Here is a 19,043-nt window from a genome sequence, read left to right as displayed (position 1 = left end):
TAAGTCAGCATGCTAATGATTTGCCACGTGACGCCGCTCAGCGCGAAGCTGCTACTGTAGCAATGCCAGTCACTCAGGCTTTGTACCTACGTTGGTGTCTTCTGGTCGCAAGGCTGCGAATGGTCCGTGCACGGGTGCTTGGAGCGCAGCTTCACGACTTCACGCGAGCCTCTTCAAACCTGATTTCGATATCGCAGCCGCTGTTCAACTCCAAAATCCTGCCCTGGGACGCAGGCTGGTCAAGGCATCATTCACACTCGCAGAAACTCGGTCCAACGCCATTTTACCAGGCCGAATTGCTGTCCAGCCATTCTGGCAGCTGCCTAGGCATCTTTTTTCGCTATATTTCCTTAGTTTGCTAAAAGCTATAACTATTTTTCCACGAGCATTTCACCACCGGATTAGCTACAACGCAGAGACGATTGTTTTCGATCACGCACATCTTGCCGCGCCGTCACTCTATCCCTTCCATCCCCAAAGCTCACTAGATCTGTCTCCAGATGGTCTAAGAGATCTGCCGCTGATGGTATAACACGCGCCGATTCCTCGCTGCATCTTCGAGCGTCATGCCCCCGAAGCGAAAGCGATTCGAACGACCACCAGGCGAAGGAGGCAGACCATCACCACACAACCCAGGCGACTCGGAAATCGCCCATCACGAACGAGACGACAGCATGAACCACATGAACCAAGGCCAAGGTCAAGGCCGCGGCAGAGGGCGAGGTGGACATCGAAATGCCGGTCGACGAGACTCGTCGCGTGGCCACAACATACGTGGTGCTCACAACTATCAACAGCACCAGCAGAATCAGCAAAACCAACAGAATCAGCAGAATCCACAGAACCAGTCTCAAGCTGCGCGAAGGCCCAGCACATCCTCCTCTCAGCAGACGCCACAACAGTCTCCAGCAGCTCCAAAGGCATCTAATTCCCCTCCTGTATCTAAGCAACCACCGCCACCACCTACCTTTACGAAACCTCCTCCTACTCCGGTTCCGTCGATTAATAACCCTGCCGAATCTGTATCGGAAAACGGCACGCCACCCGGATCCAATTATCGCTATGATAATCTCACAGAGGAAAAGGTCCGATCATGGGCAGAGCGCGGGCGAGAGGAAATCGTACAACACGGTGTGCAGTCACGAGAAGACGTCGACATCACAGAACTGTCCAGTCTGTTCCAAGAGTTCATCCACGCTGTTGTCGAGGGCAAGCTAGATGCAACTGACGCCGGAAAATGTGTCAAGGAGATCTTGGGAGATGAAGCGACAGAGGTAAATAAGGATTCCTATGTCGCCCCCCACACGCTGCTTCTTGACTCGCTGGCCATTGTCATGGATAATGAGCCTGATTTGTATCGCCCGTCTCTTCGCGACTTTCTTATTGCCACCGAAGTGTCACCTGCCCTTATGCGACAAGTGCTTGATGCGCCTTTGCTTCAGCAGCTTGGACTTATCCGGGATACATTTGCCAGGCTCGGTGTAAGGCAGGCGACAAATCTACTCTACCGGCAGGCAAATTATAACCTACTACGCGAAGAGACAGAGGGCTACTCGAAGCTTGTCACTGAGCTCTTTACTACTAGCAGTATACCATCACCCGCTCCAGAACTCGCAGAACAGACGTTTGAGAGAGTAAAGGCTTTGATTGGAACCTTTGATCTGGACGTTGGGCGAGTACTTGACGTCACGCTTGATGTTGCTGCTGCTGTTCTTATCAAACAATTCAAATTCTTCGTCAAATTTCTGCGCATCAGCTCTTGGTGGCCTCGCTCGCATCTCACACTTAACCCCTCGATCTATACGGGTGGCCTACCAACCTGGGCTCAACCGGATTATCTTCACTGGAATACTACTGAGGAAGACGAGGAACTCAATGCCCAACAGAGACTGGCTCGAGATACTGCTTTCTGGGCCCGAGCGCGCGAAGTCCACTTGGCAGCATTTTTCGAACTGGGTGGCAGGGAGCCATCAAACTTGGCTTCCCGACCAAAGCTCACCAATGGCAACAGCAGCGAATCGACTACCGAAATTGAGCGCCAATGGATAGAAGAGACAAAGACTCTCCCACCTCCAGGCAATAAGGTTGCTGCGCAGCTCTTGGGATTCAAATTGCTCTTCTACAACAGCGACCTTCGGGATAAACTTGATGTGCTCCCTGCTAATTTGCTCTATTTGGCCGCGCTTCTTATCAAAGTAGGCTTCATCTCACTCACCGACATCTATCCTCATCTATCACCCGCCGACGAAAACATGGAGCGTGTCCGCGAAGAGCAAACCAAAGTAATAGAGCAGGAAGAGAAGGCGTCGCGAGGTGGCCCGATGAATGCTCTACTCATGGCAGGTGTCCTTCCTCAGGGCGACGATGATAATCCCACGCCAACCAACCCTCTCAGGCGAGAGCCGCTGAAGAAAGTGGAACCTGAGCAGAAGACATCTGGTAGTGCAGAAGCTACTGAAGACTCCAAGAACCTTCCGGAACCATTGGAACAAAAAGTGAGGCTACTTGTTCAACTTTTGACAATCGGCGCCATTCCAGAGTCGCTGTTCATTCTTGGAAAGTTTCCGTGGATTCCAGAGCTATTCCCAGAAGTCCTTTCTCGAATTCACCGCGTATTGCATGTCAGTTTGGAAAAGGTCTTCAACGACAGCCGCCCAAAACCCTTCAACGGAGCCGAAGTCGACTGCCCAACCAAAGAAATATTCTCCGCAGACCAAAGCGGCGTTGCAAAGGGGAGTGTTCGACTTACCCGACTGCCAGTTAAGAAGATCTGGCGATGGCCATATCCGGATAAATGGGATACTAACGAGAGCCAAAATTACCGATTCTACTGGGATGAATGGGCCGATAACATTCCGGTCTGTCAAACTGTGGACGACATCTTCACTTTGTGCAACACCTTTCTCAACATTTCTGGGGTTAACATTGGCAAAGACGAAACTCTTCTCTCCAAATTGGCAAGCATTGGAAACAAAAGCTTGAGTGAGGATACTTCTGAGTCGAACTATGCTCGATGGCATGACCTTCTTCGCAGGCTTCTTGTGCCGGCGCTCAGCCATACAAAAGCCAATGTATCCGTTGTCAACGCTGTTTGGGACATGCTTCGCAGATATCCACTGACTACACGATACTCCATATACGCAGAATGGTTTGAGGGTCAGATATCCCGCTTGCCCGCCATGCGTTCAGCGTTTGCTCGTGCTACTGCAGAGACACGAGGAACCATGAAGCGTGTGTCGCTTACAAACATAAGCGAGATGGCTAAGCAACTGGCCAAAACAAGTTATTCTTCCCCTGGAGTCGTCTTTCGAGTTGCTTTCGAACAACTTGAGTCTTACCCCAACCTGATTGAGGGCTTTGTCGAATGTGCTAAATATTTTACCGACCTTTCCTACGACGTCCTCGTCTGGTCTCTGATGAACTCTCTTGGCAAATCTCGAAGCCGCACACAGGCCGATCATGCACTTACAACCAGCAAATGGCTCCAAGCCCTGTCCAGATTCTCGGGTAAGATTTTCAAGCGCTACTCGGCCATCAATCCCATTCCTGTTCTTCAATACGTCAATGATCAGCTTCAACGAGGTAATTCGACCGATTTGATCATTTTGAAGGAATTCATTACTTCCATGGGCGGCATTGTCGACTCAGTGGACTTTACCGATTCCCAGGTTCTATCCATGGCTGGTGGAGAACGACTACGTCGCCATACATTGATTCGAGGCCAGGATAAGCGTTTTGACAGTATTAAGAGCTCCAAGAGACTTATAATCGCCCTTACCGAATCAAAGCTCGCCGCCCGTGTACTCCTTAATCTCGCACAGTATCGCCAGTCAGCCATATATCAAGTTCCCGAAGATGAAGCCCATATCAAATACTTGTCAGCCCTCATAGATGATTCTCACCAGATTCTCATACAGTATCTTGATTTTATTCGGAGCAATCTCGAACCTTTGGCGTTTGATGCTCTGGTACCCTCAATTAATGAATTGATTAGTTCATATGGATTGGATACAAGCATTGCCTTTTTAATTGGAAGAGCTAGCCTCTCACACCGACTTTATCCTTGGGGCCAGAGGGAAGCGGAAAATACAAAGGAGAACCCACAGTCTACGCAGCAGGAAGCTACCGACAAGGAGGGAGATGTTTCTATGAGCGAGGAGCCTAAAGACAAATCAGGTCTGGCAGCTTCTACCAATGATGAACAGGTGGGAAATGATGACGCTTCTCCAGGCCCACGTTCTACGACTGATGCAAAGTACAAACAGAAACTCGATGATGTGTCATTGACACTTGCCCCTCTGCAGCCTATAGTTGAAGTTGTGAAAGAGGCCGTACGACCAGAAGTCTGGCAAAAGATGAACCCGGAACTCTATTCTGTCTTTTGGGCTCTGCAGCTTGGCGATCTCTTTTGTCCTGAAGACATGTATAAGGAAGAGAAAGATCGACTTGAGAGCGAAGGCCAAGCTATTCTCAGAGATCGTTCGGACATGTCCCGCAGAGGTCAAGAGCGAAAGAACGAAAAGAGACAGGAACTCTTGAAACAGCAGCTCAGCCTCTCAATGGAGCTTAAGGAACACCGCCAACGAAGAACCAAGTGGATGGAATGCCTGGCCGAGCAGTTCCAGTCTATATGCCCTGACCCCAAAATCAAGGCCGACAGCCTCTCCGATATCTTGCTGGAGCAGTGCTTCCTCCCCAGAGCTCTTTTGTCCCCAGCAGACACTGAGTATACGTACAAATTTATCATTGCACTCCACGAATTGAGAGCGCCAAACTTTAAGCTCATGTCGCTTTATGACAGACTCTTCAACGCCAACCGGTTACGATCACTAATCTTCACCAGCTCTGTCAGAGAAGCTGAATATCTCGGGAGATTTATCAACCTAATACTCCGAGATCTATCCAGATGGCACAAGAATGAGACAACTGAGAAAGGTAGGCACAACAAAGATCAGCCTCGTTTAGGCGCGTATGATAAGGAAGGTAAGGGGCCTGGCGATCGGCCATATCTTGGATTCGCTGTCAGTCTCAAGGAGGACGGGGAACCGGATACTTTGATGGAGCATGCTCAGTTCAAAGATCTCTTGTTCCGTTGGCATAAGAACTTGAATACAGCACTGAAAAGTTGTTTGGCCGGGACGGAGTGGATGCACATCAGAAATGCCATTACTGTTCTCAAAGCTGTCTTGGATTACTTCCCTGCCATCGATTTTATGGCTACCCAGTTTACGACGCAGCTTCAAAAGATTACGAAACAAGAAGCTGCGCCCAAGACGTCAGCCGATAGCGAGGAAGGCCACAGAGTGGATTTATCAGTTGCCGCTCAAGGTGCCATGTCCGAGTTGCAAAAGAGAAAGTCGAGATGGGTCATGGTTCAAGCTTTCAGGCCCAATGCGGTAAGTGTTGCTCGGCATAAGAATACTACCATTTGTGCAGATCCACTAATGCTCCAAACAATAGGGCGGCGGCTCTCAATCGGAGGTTGATAAATCGGCATCAGCAGCATCGAACCTTCGTGCTACGGCTACGGACTTTCAGTCACAATCCGCGAGGTACGTAAATTGTTTTATGTCTTATCCAGAATGTCTTATGGAATCCAGCCCTGACTTTACGCCCAAAACTACAGATCACCAGGACATAGGCAGGCTACGGCAGAAAGAGAAGATGGAGAAGTCCAGGACGGGAAGTCCCATTCGGGTTCCGCTATGCAGAAGGACTCTCTACCTGCCAAACCTTCTGGCTCCAAGAGAGACGTTTCAATGACTCGGGAAGACGCATCTGGGCTTCCCCGATCGTCCACTCCAATGGCTGGTCAAGGTGGTGCGGGCTCCTTTGGGCCTAGAAATGATCCTCGCTCCCACGCGCTACCTGATAGGCCGGCACACAATCTCCCTACACGGCCAGATGTTCCTATACCGAGTCATTTCACCCAAGACCGATATGCTCAGAATCGCGGGCATGATCGTCGGGATATGAGAGACTCTAGAGAAAACCATAGGCAGCGCGACGGGCGGGAGCCGCGAGAGAATTGGGATGGCCGGGATGCCAGAGAGGGCAAAGAACATCGTGACGCGAGGGATCCTCGGGAATCTCGAAATCTCGAATCAGATCGGCCGGACCGTTCTCGCGAATACCTAGACCGGCGCGGAAACGAAACGATGCCTCGGGATGCTGGCCCAACGGACCTACCGCCTCGCCCGAGACAGCAGGAGCGCGAGTGGGGATCAAGAGACTCTTGGGCTAATAGATCACAAGATCGACTAAATGACATGCCTTCTCAGCCACCTACGGCTCCTTCTGGGCCGGCTGAGGCGTCTGAGCCAGCCATGAATCCTCAGAGGGCGGCATTGTTTGCTCAAGATGAAGTGGATCGAACTCGACGAGGTCCAGAGCAAGACCGGGGCCCGCGCTCTCGAAGACCAGGGCCACAAGAGTCAGCAGAGTCGATTAACCCTGAGCGAGCTGCATTGATTGATGACCGCGACGACGGTACGCACGGGCGCGATGGACGCGAGAGAGGCCCTCGAATTCAGTCACCTCGACGAAGCGGACGATACGGACACGAACATGGTCCTCCGTCTGGACCGTACGAAGACAGACACGGGCACAACTTTCAGCAAGATAATCGGCAAGCTGGAAGAAATGCTCGTGGTCGCTCACCAGCTGGCGGTGAAAATTACCGTGGCAATAAGGGGATGGATCGCGATGGAGATCGAGCCCACATGGACAAGATGCGAGATGCGTCATCTTCAGGGTTCCACAGATCAGCGCTCGGACAGGAACCTGATCATCGACCACAACCTTATCAAGATCAAAACTACGGACGACTGAACCCGGTGCCTACTAATACCCCGGATATCCCGCTGGGACCGCGGGGACGAGGACGAGGTGCTTCCAGAAATAATCAACAAGGCGGAGCGCCAGTGATGTCAAACCGACCTGACAATCGATATGGAGCCCCCGACGCGCCCAGGGCACCTTCACAGGAACGACATCCTCCTTCCGGTCCTGCATCTGGACGCAATCGACGTGGTGGCTATGAGCACAATAACAATGGGCCATCGGCTCCCTCTGGCACTCCTGCCGGGCCACAGGCTGATAGAATGAGAAACTTTGGTGGCGGCAGTGGTAGCGGCGGTGCACAGGAGAATCCACCCTCTTCTCAAGGTAGCAATACGGCTACTGCATCTGGGGTGCATCCCGATCGACTTGCTCAAATGGGCGCGTCCTTACCCAATGCTCCCCCTCCACCTCCTCCGCCTCCAGGGCCTCCTCCGTACGGCCATGGTCAACATGGACAACATGGACACAGCCATAGCCGCCATTCAACGTCTTCATCTGGAAACCCCGAGAGGTCGGGACCTAGGATGTCCACGAGCTCTCTTCCCATGGAGCCTAACGTGCCCACGGGTCCTGCATCTGGGGGCGACAGACCGTCCAGGTCGGGTGGTGGACGAAGACAGCTGGCAGGCATTAACAATATGCTCCAGCAAGCCCAGGCTTCCATGCCGAACGAAGGACGGCCCACTGGCCCTCGCTCCAACCCTCCGCGACAAATGCTTGGCCATTCAGACGTTCAAGTTTTGGCCGGGGGGGATATGGCTCCTCCTACGCCGGAAGCACAATGGCATGACTCGTCTGCTCGAAGTGGCACGTTGAACGGAGAAGATGCATCGGGACGTGGCGAACATGAACGGGGTCGACGAGATCGGGATAGCCGAAACGATCGCTCCAAGCGGCCGTCTCGTCGTAGCAGCCGTGAACGAGAGAGAGGCGAAGGCAAAGAACACAGCGAGCACCGAGAGAGGCGATCAGCCGGCGGCGTTGAGGGTGGAACTCGCGAGGATAGAGACAATCGCAGGTCGACCCGAGACGGTAGCTCTCGGGATGCGACAGCCGCAACGCCGAGCAGTGGCCGAGAGTCACGGCATAGGAACGATGGTGGGGCAGGAAACAGAGGCGGGGATGATAGAAGCGGCAATAGAGCCAACCGAGGAAACCAGAGAGACGGAACACAGCGTACGGAGGAGCAGCGGAGGGAGCATAGGGATGAGCGAGGACGCAAGAGGAGAGGCGACGAAGCCGACGGGGCCTTGTTAAGCGACCGCGAGAAGAGACCGCGGCGATAGCCCGATAAAAAAGAGAAAGGGGTCGATTTTTGTCAAGCATTGGTACGACGGCTCTAGCCAACTTGTCTGCTTTTTGGTTAATCGGAGTCTCCTACTATCATACCGCGCTACAGTACATTTTTACATTTTTTGTCAGGCGCGGAACTTGATATTGTTCTGTACACTATTATTTGTCTTCTTTTTTTTTTTCTCTACTTATTCATGTTTTGCCTTTGCGGCGGTCTCTACGACTACGAGGGATCGATTCAGACGAAAAAATAATGCAACTTGACATATCTATTTTACCTCCTTGCCTACCCACATATTTACCTCTTTGCCTTTTGTGTTTTATCTGGATACCTACCAGAGAGACATTCTTCGAATTCATCAATGTATTAAAGAATTCGTTTTTATCAAAATCAAGCAAGAAAATGCTATATCACATTACATTTCATGGTCCAATTTATGAATTACGGGATGTTAGACGGGGAAGGGCGGTGGTGAAGGGGATTATATAACGACCTCATGCGAAATATTTGCTCAATCGTAGTGCGATTTCCGGTTTATGAAAGAATTTATGACGCCATCGATTCTGTACGATATGTAAAAGAAATCAATAAGGGAAGGGAAGAGAGACGAGATATGGGATGAGAGCCGTACGATTATTTTTCAGCAAATTGGTGGGACGAAGACAGAGGGGAAGAGGGATTTACGCGCAGCTAATTTCATGTATTATTATGAACTCTGTAAATGATTGAAGGAAATAAGGAATTGAGCGAATACTGGGCCGTTTCTTGGCGTACGGGCTATGGTAGGCCGGGTTGCGTAATGCAGTGGCTTAGGTCATGAATTTTGATGACGGACTTGTTTAGGATTTCGGGGTTGGATATTTGTTTGCTGTTACTGTTACGTAGGGGAAAATAAAAAGGATTTCACCGTAGAACAAGAAATGAATGTGGCTGTAATCCTGCAGTGTCATTGTCTCACTTGCAAGAAATGGGAGGGGTTTCGTGTGTGTTGCCCGATACGGCAAGTGACGATTTCTTTCTGGGATGCATGTTCATGGCTGTGCTTGTAAGTTTCAACGATGAGGCTGATCTGATGTGTTGCGGGACTATGCGGTGTTGATCTGACATTTTGTACTCCGTATATGGGGGACTGTAGAGGCGGTGCTCGATGTATCGCACAGTGCATGGGGGTTTTCATCTAATCTATCGACGTATCGACTGTTTTTTACTTGAGATGGGCAGAAATAGGTTTGACAAGAATGGGGATGATGTGAGAAGTGGAAAATGCCGTGCTGTCAGGCGGGCAAACTTAAGACTTTTTAGAGAAATGTATCTTGAACTGGAAATCTTTTCAACTATGTCTACTACCCAGGTAGGGAAGAGGGGCCGGTGTAAGTGTGGGATTTTTCCGGATTGTGGCGGAGACCCCAAGGCGCTGGGTTGACAGGAAGACGAAAAAGTACCTAAGTTTTTGCGGGCAGTGTTGCTATTTATTGCTCTATATTACTATTCAATTTATATTTACCTGGTATTATAAGTCAGATTTTTGCAGCGTGGCGGGCTGATTGATGATCTGTGGGGGAGCGGTGAGGATTGGGCTGGGCTGGGCTGGGCTTAGTCGAGATGAGACGAGATGAGATGGAGGATTGCGTGTATATGTGTATGTGTTTGTGTATGCCTTGCCTAGGGAGAATATAGTAATTTGCTGTGGATGTTTATAGGGTGCTGAGCTCTAGCAGTTGCACGAGATAGGCAAAATAGGTAGTAGAAGATAAAAAAGAGCATGAAGATGGGCTGCGGATTTGTGATAGTTACAAATACGGAGTTCGGGGCCGGGGATTAGGCGTGCGGAGAGGCTGTAATTGGCAATTTTGGAGACGTTTTGTAATATCTCTGCGGGCTTGGCACTGGGGGGGATTGTGCCCAGTGTCTATTGATCATGTCCAGCATTGTTGAATGCTTGCGGGTGTTGTTTCTACGATTATACTACAGATACAGGTACATGGGATTTGCAGCACAACGGAATCTGCGCCGGAGAGTGGGATGTGCAGAATCCTGCAGCTTAGAGCTTGCATCGAGGGGCAAAAGCCGAGTCCACAGTGACGTGACGTGCTGCGGGAGAACGCGCATCCTTATAGGAGCCCCTGAAAAAGGGAGCAGCGTTGGCGGGAATGCGCCGTAAGGTGGGCGAAGTGGGTGCCTTGCGGCGTCTCTTTTCATTTCTATAGGGGGGGCTGAGGCAGGGCTTGGCGGGATTTTGATGAGGACGGATTGAATGATGTGCGTCGCTTTGGGGTGACAAGTGAAGATCTGCAAGGCTTTTTAGTGAGCGAAGCCGCGCGTGCACTGACTGCATTTTGTATTTAGATGGCACTAACTTGAATGATGCTTGTGATTAGATGTCTTTTTGCTTGCATCTTGCTTCGATTTACTCACTCACGCAGTCAATATAGCTACTATCTATTTATATGCTGTACTGTACCTAGGCATGTAAGCGAAAGCACAAGCACATGCTAAAAAGGCCAAACGAGATTCAAATTGGCAAGTACATGTACAAAACTCCGTCTACCTAGTCGTCTTGGCAAAACAGGCTGTTGCGTAACAAAGCATGTTAGTTGCTCCGCGGTCCCGATCTCCGGGCTCTGCTGGACTCGTATTTAGGGGGAATCGCAGCGGAAAGAAGACAATAGAGGATACCTAGGTAGGGAGCTATACTAGCTGTACTAGGTAGCTTAAAAAAAATTATTGAGATTGAGCATTACAAAGATTCAGGTCCATAGCAAGATGAAATAACATGGAAAAAGAAAAGCAGCGGGAGGCCGCCTCTGTGGATCGGCGGGCTCTGGTAGGTACCCGAACAGCAGCAGTAGGGCTCCGTGAGATGCCCAGATAGGCGCTACGATTAATGAGCAAACGAGCCAAACGATCCAAATCCAGTCCCATCCATGCATGATGATGCTGATACTGCTAACTTGTACTGGTACTGCAGCCGCCGCCTGCCATGTTTTAACCCTCTTTGTCGCTGCAAGAAAATCGCCGGCCAGCCACTGCATGGCATGGGATGCGCGGATGGGCCTCTTGAAACATCGAAAACGCGCGACGGGCTCCAATGACCTCCAACCACAGCGACTCAGCCTCCCCCTGCCACACCATATCCGCAGCGCTAGCGGCGAGCACACGCAGCAGCAGCAGCGACCTGTGACTGTTTTTCGCGCGGGAGGGGCTCCAACTGAGCTGGGTTTCTGCTTTGGGCATGCTGTGAGCTTTTTAGTGGCGGGCTCGTCTGGCTGTGGCTGGAGGCGCAAACTCGATAGAATGGTCGGGTGCTGCAGAAATACGAAGGTCGAGATGGAGCTTGGCTGACGGTGCATGTCATGTTTGGGTCGTCGTCTGCAGTCAATGCATGAGGAGCCCCTACGCACAATAACCCGGGGGGACCTGTGCCTGTGTCTGGAGGGACCTGTGCCTTGAAGCCGTACCTGTACCTGTACCTGTGTCTGTCTGTGCCTGTGCCTCGTACCCCAAGCCCAAAACCAAACCAAACCAAAACAACTGCTGTGGCGCCCGTCTCCCGCTGGCAAACGCAGCCACCAGCACCGCCCACGAACCGCTGTAGAAATGATTCACCTGCTGCAGCGCGCCACCTACCAACTACCACCCACCCACAGCACAGGCTTGAGCGGCTACCTATCCAGACAGCCCATTCCGCGCAAGTGCCGACTCCCCGTTTTAGCGCCCTGCCAGGCACTCGTACCGGTACAAGCCCGATTCATACTTTCTGCACCCCCCCTGTCCGGATTTATTCTCTCCCTCTGTCCTCTGTCGCCTTTTTTTCTTTCCCAGACGTCTCTTGTTCCCGGATCCCTGTCATGCATACTCTTGTCTGATTTCTTATTTCTCTAGTCCAGTCGATCGCTCTTCATTCTTGCTTTATCCACAGCGAAACATTCCTTTTTCTTTTCTTCCATTCTCCTCTTCTTCCTTCTCCTCCTTTCGCTATCCGCTCGTTCCACCTCATCGTTCTTTGCTTCCATCCACCTGCCGGAAGCTTTGATTCAGCCCTGCCAGAGCGTTGCGACACGACGCCTCATTCCGCCCTTTGTCTGGCATTCCAAAAAAAAGACGAACAGACGTTACCCCCCGTGGACCCGTAGGATTCTCGACCGACCACGGGCTGGAACTTTCAAAACGGCCCCGGTGTTTCCGCCAAGCTACGACTAAGACGCCGCATCGAGAAGCTCAAAGGAGGGAGGGAATTTAGCTGACAAACGACGATTTCGAAATTGCGCTTCTTTCACCACCACCAATTTACCGATACGAGACTTCAACTCTTAAAGCTCTAGGGAGCTTCGACCGCACGGGAGCTAAGAGTGAGCGGCACACGAAAAGATCGATCCTAATTGCGCGCGCGCCTCTGCTGGCTATCTCGTCGGCTATTGCCCCCGGTGGGCTTCACCAACAAAACACACGATAGACAACACTTGATGACACAACCGCCACCATGCTGAATCTGACGTGTAATTCGACGCTCGAGGACATGGGCAGTACGTTTTCTCTCGCCATACCCGTCTCGTCTCCCCGGCGGCTTGCCTCTGCCAACAGGAGACAATCTCCGCCGCAGAGAGCGACGACGGGCTCGATGTGACCACGAAGCTAACGCCTCAGCAGTATCCGAGGTCAAGATCATCGGCCCACTTGATTTCCATGACCTCTCGCGTGTCATCGCCGCTGGCTGCACTCTCATTGCCGTTGTGCTCAGCTTGTACCTCGTCTTCATGCACGCCACGCACTACACTCAACCCAAGGAACAGCGCCAGTAAGAAGCGATGCAGATGGAGCCTTTGCGGCCTTTGTATCAGCAGGAATCAAGCTAACAATCCTCGGCAGCATCATCCGTATTCTCTTCATGGTCCCCGTCTATGCCATTTCTTCCTACATGCAGATCCAATGGTACCGCCAAGCCACCTACTTTTCTGTCATATCCGATTGCTACGAGGCCTTTGCCATCGCGTCCTTTTTCGGCCTGCTATGTCACTACTGTGCGCCCGACCTGCACACGCAAAAAGAATTCTTTAGAAATCTACGCCCCGTCGCGCCTTGGGTCTTGCCTATCAACTGGTTTGCCAAGTGCTGCGGTGGACAACGAGGCCCGTGGCGCACCCCCAAGAGCGGCCTTACCTGGTTCAACATTATCTGGATTGGTGTATACCAGTACTGCTTTATCCGAGTCGCCATGACCATCACCGCTGTCTTGACGCAGCACTTTGGCCGCTACTGCGAGAGCTCAAACTCTCCCGTTTTTGCTCACATCTGGGTAAGCACACCAATCACATTTCTTTATTGTCATTCATGCACAAAGAGGGGCAATAAGCCGCGCAATAACACCCCCAAGGACTATAGCTAACGTAACCATCTTGTGCCAACATATAGACTCTGGGCATTAATGCGATTTCCGTCACCATTGCCATGTACTGCCTCATTCAGTTTTACATCCAGCTATCCAAACCCCTCTCCGAGCACAAGCTTTTCATCAAGGTCTTGGCCATCAAGTTGGTCATCTTCCTGTCCTTTTGGCAGTCTTTGGCCATTTCCGTCGGCACATCGACGCTCAAGATTGTCCACCCGAACAAGGTTCTCGCCTACCCGGATCTCAAAGTCGGTATCCCAGCCCTGCTACTCTGCGTCGAAATGGCCATCTTCTCCATCTTGCACATCTGGGCCTTCCCATACCAGGTGTACCGTCGCGGTGTCGGCGCAACTTTTTACCCAACTCCCGACGCATCAAAGGACACTGTTGGCCTGGAGAAGCCTGCTCTACCTCCCAACGGTGGTTTCTTAGGTATGCGTGCTTTGTGGGATGCCCTCAACCTGTGGGATCTCGTCAAGGCCTTTACGCGAGGTATGCGCTGGCTCATGTGCGGTGTCAAGAGGCGCAAGGAAGATATCAGCTACAAGCTCGGCGCTCCCAACGACGAAAACAACCTGAGCATGAGCAATCTCCACGAACCCAAGCCTGGCCAGGGTTCATATAACCATGCTTTTGACGACCCCACAACAACGGCATATCACGGCGTTAGTGGCGGAGTCATGTCTCCAACTGGCGAGGAGAGAGTCGGTCTAATCTACGACGCGCAACCTAACCCTGAGACTGGTATGATGGGCGCATCACCGCCGTCCGCATACGGCCAGCAGCATCTGCATCAACAGCCATACGAATACGATCCACCTCCCTACGGCGGCGCATCGCGCACACATTCGCCATACCAAAACGCATACAATGATCAGTCACCCCCGCAACGCCCTCAGCGACCACCTGAGCCCTACCAAGGAGACTGGAGACAACAACATTAAACAAGGGGGAGGGGAAAATATATTGACTGACATCTCTTTCCAACTAAAAACGCGATAAAAATGAAAAAGGAAGATGGAATCTCGATCACTATTTATTGCAAATCATGACGGCTGTCTTAATTACGATACCAACGGTAGGGAGGGCGCAATCGGCGGCTGAAGGTCTTTTTTTTTATTTATTTTCGCGCATCTGATTTTCGACATGATTTCAATTATGCTCTTTGTAGCCTCCGCCAACAACGGGAGAGGCGAGGTATCATGGCTTTTTGTTTATGGATTTAAATTGCTTCTATTTTTTTTTTTGTTCGGCCCCTGTATAAGCGAGGCGGGACAGTGTATATAGATGGGGGAAAGAATGACACAGAGAGGGGAAGAGGAAGTGAAAGAAAGAATGTATCGTTCACACAAGGCGAATATTTGCCAATGATGAAATAGAAATTTGACTTGGATTTGAAACTTGTTTGCTGTCTGTTTCGGATACGTAGCGATCGGAATGTACAGTTACAGGGAGTGGCGCTATCTAGTTTCGTTTGTGGCGCTGTCCTGCAATTACGACATGACTAGGAAAATGCTGCTATTTATAGACTTTTATGGAGAAGATAGTCAGGTATGGCAAAATGGCATACTTTGATTGGTGAGAGTCTGGTGAATAGTATTGATTTGACGGAGTTGGTGGCTCATAGGTTGTAATTGGACAGTTGCCTTACAAGCGATCCGATAGGCGGAGTGCCAGAGTGGTTAATGGGTATGACTAGAAATCATATGGTTTCGGCCTCGCAGGTTCGAATCCTGTCTCCGTCGGAAAACCTTTCTTTTTTTGCTTTTTTATTCAAATTCAAAACATGCTCAATGGGATTTTCTTTTTTTTCTTTTTTTGGTTCATTTGTTTTATTTTCAGTTGACGCATTGGCCTTTTCTTTTTTTCTTATTGGAAGCGAGCGTGACATGTATCTTGTGTTTGAGTGTGTGAATGTGGTGTAATTGGACTGGACGATGTTACCCTATAAAATGCTCAACAGAGCATCCAACAACTACGTATTTATCACCAGAATAAATATCGCAATCCGAATCTATCAAAAGGAATAAGCAGAGTTTGCAAATAATGCCGACTAGATAGTGAGCCTATATTTTGCGTCCCAAGACATAATAAGCTGGAGTGCTACTTCTCAAAATAGTGCAAAATTCGCCCAGCAAAAAAATAACTGTTTTGGAAACGAGTCCAGTAACAAAGAGTATGCAACAACGACTTATACTGCCACGCATTTTTTATATTATTTACAATAAGTCTTTGCGATAGTTCATAGTGTATTCAAAAAACTGTCATTTGCCACCCTAGTTTCGTCATCTATCACCATATTCGTGGCTTTATGAGGCGGCCAGTCTATATATGAAAGTATATATAGCAGATATGTAATATAGAGAAAGTCGAGGAAGCTTGAAATAGGTGTAATTCATTAATATTAGCCACAATTGGGATGCTGTATAATGACAGTAGCATGTTGAATAATAGTTTCCTATGCTTATATTCTCCTGCTAACCCTGACGGTGTTCTTTAATATAGAAGACGTATGCGGCTGTATAACAACAAAAGAGGAAAGATATACCAGGATGCCATGAATCACATCAACCATTAGGCAAGAAATAATACATCAGCCAAGTACAGCATTTTTAGGATTAACTACTACTAATTACTATAAACATGCCACCTTCATATGAGTGACAAGCCAGTAAATTTACAAAACCACCAATTCAAAAGCAAAACCGCTCGTCGCAATTCAAAAACCAATATATTCTATTCAGCATGTCATATGCTGGGCGAATCCCGCTATGTCCGCTGCCCCTGAGATCGCCGCTATGCCGTGTACGCGGTTATATCTGCTCGGACTTCCCTCCATGTTCCAATATGTACAGCTATCCAGCCAATTTTAGCCACGGAGTCCCTTCGCGCGGCAATCACTCTGCCCAAACTCCATTATCTCAAGCCAGTTATGCCAATGTCGGCCTGGTATCCCCTCAAATCCAAAATGATTGCGATGTGATTATTATTCAAGTCCAAGGAATGATGCGATCGTGTCGTGTGGTGACCGTGGTACGCGTAAATGCCCCCAGGGCCGCTCATGGGCTATTGTCTCGACTCATGATGAAGAGCGTCGAATCTCCAGCTTGGCGGCCCCCTTTTACTTGCTCTGATGCCCCCCTCCCCTAAACACAAAAAGCTGCCAACGCCATCCTGGTATCTCGAAAGGCAACAAGACCCCAAATTCTTTTGTTTTCTCATGTGTATTCAAATCGGAGCGGCAAATATTCATATACTTGTCATGGCGCTCCGATCTTTCTAAAAAACCAATAGAAAAAAAATAATGAAAAAAGACCTGTCCAATGCAATGAAAAACGATAAACAGAAAATCAAGCGTGTATAAAAACAAACAAGCTAACAAAAAAGGGGAGGATTTTGATTGGTTGCCTGTTATCCATCTTCAGGATCAGGGTTCGTGGCTCGGAGCACTGGAGGCCGTTGGATGCGTCGTGAATAATCATGGTCATCGCGCAGAGTGTTGAGGCTTTCGTGGCTACCACGTATGTAGAGACCCTGCTTAAAGGGGTCCATTCGAGGATCGATCTGGATTGTGCTGTTTCTGTTGGCAACAGAGACCGGCGAAGCTGGAGAGCCGCCGTTTATGCTCATCTCAGGCGGGACCGATCCGACCATGCCGGATGAGCTACCTCGAACACTGGGATCGTCTCGGTATTCGTCTTGATTCTGCCTTCTCCGCCGGAGGAACCAGAATAAGAGGGCGCCGGCGATGACCAGCACACCACCCACAACGCCAACCACTATACCAACAATGCCACCGGTTGAAAGTCCCGATTTCGATTTCTTGGAAGTGGCGCCGCTTTGGTCTCCGCTTGGGTCCCCTGTCTGCGCGGGAAGACCGTCGCTGCTGGTAGAGCCCTTCCCGCCAGATGAAGACGATGGGTCAGTGGTGGTACTGGCAGAGGACGACGTAGAGCTCGACTATGAAACATGTTAGCCATTTTGTTCTCTCACGGCATGTCAAGTTAGCATTCAAAGTTTCGCGGCGGAACTGCTGTCCAGGAGTCAAGTCATACAGAGGATGAGCTGCTTGAAGAAGCAGTCGGCGTCTCTGATGTGGAGGTGGAGCTGGGAATGGACGCGGAGGTGGAAGTAGTTGAGGAGCTGGACGTTGTTGAGGACGATTTTGAAGCTGTGCTCTGCACCACAGTCTTAGTCACACTATTGGTCACAATCACAACGTTCGTCTGAATTCCAGGGGGGTTCCAAACCCAACTGGCCTTTCAGAAGAACAGGCTTTGACAAAGAAGAGGCATTACAAAAAGTGGGCGGCCAGGCAGAGAATTGTGCCTCCAGTCCTCCTAATCGTGCTCTCACGCCGTACATTTCATGTTTGATTCAAAGTGGACAATGACACGCGAGCGCCGCCGCAAACAAAAGTTTCAACTTACCTGTGCTGTTGTTGAGCTTGCTGGTGCCGTGCTGGTACCGGATGGCGCAACCTCATTCAAGAGAATATATCCAAACAAGCCAGGTCCTCCGCAGTCTTCAGGATTCCAAGCTGGGCAAGGGATATTGCATTTTTTGGTGTCGACTACCGAGGCTTGATCGGGATAATAATTTGAGCACCAGCAGGAGTTTATCTGTGTGATGGAGAAGGCGTAGTTTTTCTTTATACAAAACTGTGTACAAAGTCCGTTGGTTTGGTATATACTGACGTCTATTGAAGAGTTAGATGGCTGGTCTTGTTGCTCTATGCATAACTGGCTGACTTACTCAACGGCGTTTGGGCCGTGTTGAAACTGGCACAGAGGCTAAGGTCTATAGCAGAAACTAAGGATGAAAAGGCCAGTACCAGAAGAACCAGATAGCCCCGTTGCAGGGCATTGTTCCTAAATGAGGCCATGGTGGATATTTTCAAGAGTCGAATTGTTGTTAAGTGGTCGGTTCGAAGGTGCAGACTTAAAAGCCATGCAAATTTGAAACACGCTTTCCCTTGAAAGTCGTCGATGACGTGACTTCCTTTCCCCTCTGTTTCTCTCTCCTTCTGTCTTTTTTAACGTTTCCTACAATGTTTCTGTCGATCAGATGGCTTCTTAGAAACAAGCCATAACAGCCTTTCCTGGCTGTTTGTAAAGCCGCGCCTAGTGCTGGACCTGTCTGGAGGCACAAAAATCGAGAGGCAAGAGCACGAAAGTCAAACTCTCTAGTATCGTACCCAAAATCGATATTATCGAATGTATTGATGCAGAAGTTACGCAGCTGAGTCGGTGTGGGAAATGTCTTGGTTGGAAAGCTGGGGAGGACGTTGTTCAAATCAGAGACACAAAGCCAAGAAATTGAACACTGGAATGCTTCGATAACAGGCGTGACGTTATCGTCGAGACTAGGATAGCCGTGAATATTCGGGTATTGGCGACAATGGCGACTGGAATGTGAGGCTCGAACGCAAACAGGCCGTAAAAAGTGTTTGCAAGCAGTTCAAGATCCAAAGCAGCACCAAAAAAGACAGGCGAGATTAATAGTGGCAAAACTCTCAAG

At 49.9% G+C, this 19,043-nt stretch overlaps 4 protein-coding genes and 1 non-coding gene across 5 annotated transcripts; 4 read left to right on the top strand and 1 right to left on the bottom strand.

Annotated features, from left to right (window-relative positions):
- Window positions 1–67: 67 nt before the first annotated feature.
- On the top strand, window positions 68–8,478 carry GGI43DRAFT_403072 (transcription factor/nuclear export subunit protein 2-domain-containing protein). Its single transcript, XM_083205752.1, has 3 exons — window positions 68–5,396; window positions 5,461–5,552; window positions 5,627–8,478. Exons 1-3 carry the CDS (start codon window positions 567–569, stop codon window positions 8,127–8,129), a joined length of 7,425 nt encoding a protein of 2,474 aa, XP_083061138.1. The 5' UTR covers window positions 68–566; the 3' UTR covers window positions 8,130–8,478.
- A 2,430-nt stretch (window positions 8,479–10,908) lies between these two features.
- Window positions 10,909–11,927, top strand: GGI43DRAFT_403069 (uncharacterized protein). Its single transcript, XM_083205751.1, has one exon. The coding sequence runs from the start codon at window positions 11,066–11,068 to the stop codon at window positions 11,477–11,479; it is 414 nt and encodes a 137-aa protein (XP_083061137.1). The 5' UTR covers window positions 10,909–11,065; the 3' UTR covers window positions 11,480–11,927.
- A 690-nt stretch (window positions 11,928–12,617) lies between these two features.
- GGI43DRAFT_422379 (OSTA/TMEM184 family protein) lies at window positions 12,618–14,467 on the top strand (the record flags this gene model as incomplete). Its single annotated transcript, XM_083208102.1, has 4 exons — window positions 12,618–12,660; window positions 12,785–12,932; window positions 13,004–13,430; window positions 13,547–14,467. The coding sequence occupies 4 exons, from the start codon at window positions 12,618–12,620 to the stop codon at window positions 14,465–14,467; spliced, it is 1,539 nt and encodes a 512-aa protein (XP_083061136.1).
- Window positions 14,468–15,187: 720 nt separating this feature from the next.
- GGI43DRAFT_t99 lies at window positions 15,188–15,268 on the top strand. Its single transcript has one exon. It is a non-coding gene; the product is annotated as a tRNA-Ser (tRNA).
- A 1,666-nt stretch (window positions 15,269–16,934) lies between these two features.
- Window positions 16,935–18,408, bottom strand: GGI43DRAFT_383067 (WSC domain-containing protein; the record flags this gene model as incomplete). Its single annotated transcript, XM_083203328.1, has 4 exons — window positions 16,935–17,483; window positions 17,579–17,782; window positions 17,954–18,222; window positions 18,279–18,408. 4 exons carry the CDS (start codon window positions 18,406–18,408, stop codon window positions 16,935–16,937), a joined length of 1,152 nt encoding a protein of 383 aa, XP_083061135.1.
- Between the last annotated feature and the right edge of the window lie 635 nt (window positions 18,409–19,043).

The sequence above is a fragment of the Trichoderma evansii genome, assembly GCF_050947405.1.
Source record: "Trichoderma evansii strain SZMC 28006 chromosome Unknown GGI43scaffold_8, whole genome shotgun sequence".
NCBI lineage: Eukaryota > Fungi > Ascomycota > Sordariomycetes > Hypocreales > Hypocreaceae > Trichoderma > Trichoderma evansii.
The sequence above is the reverse complement of the archived record's forward strand: the minus strand, read 5'-3'. Positions and strand labels throughout refer to the sequence as shown.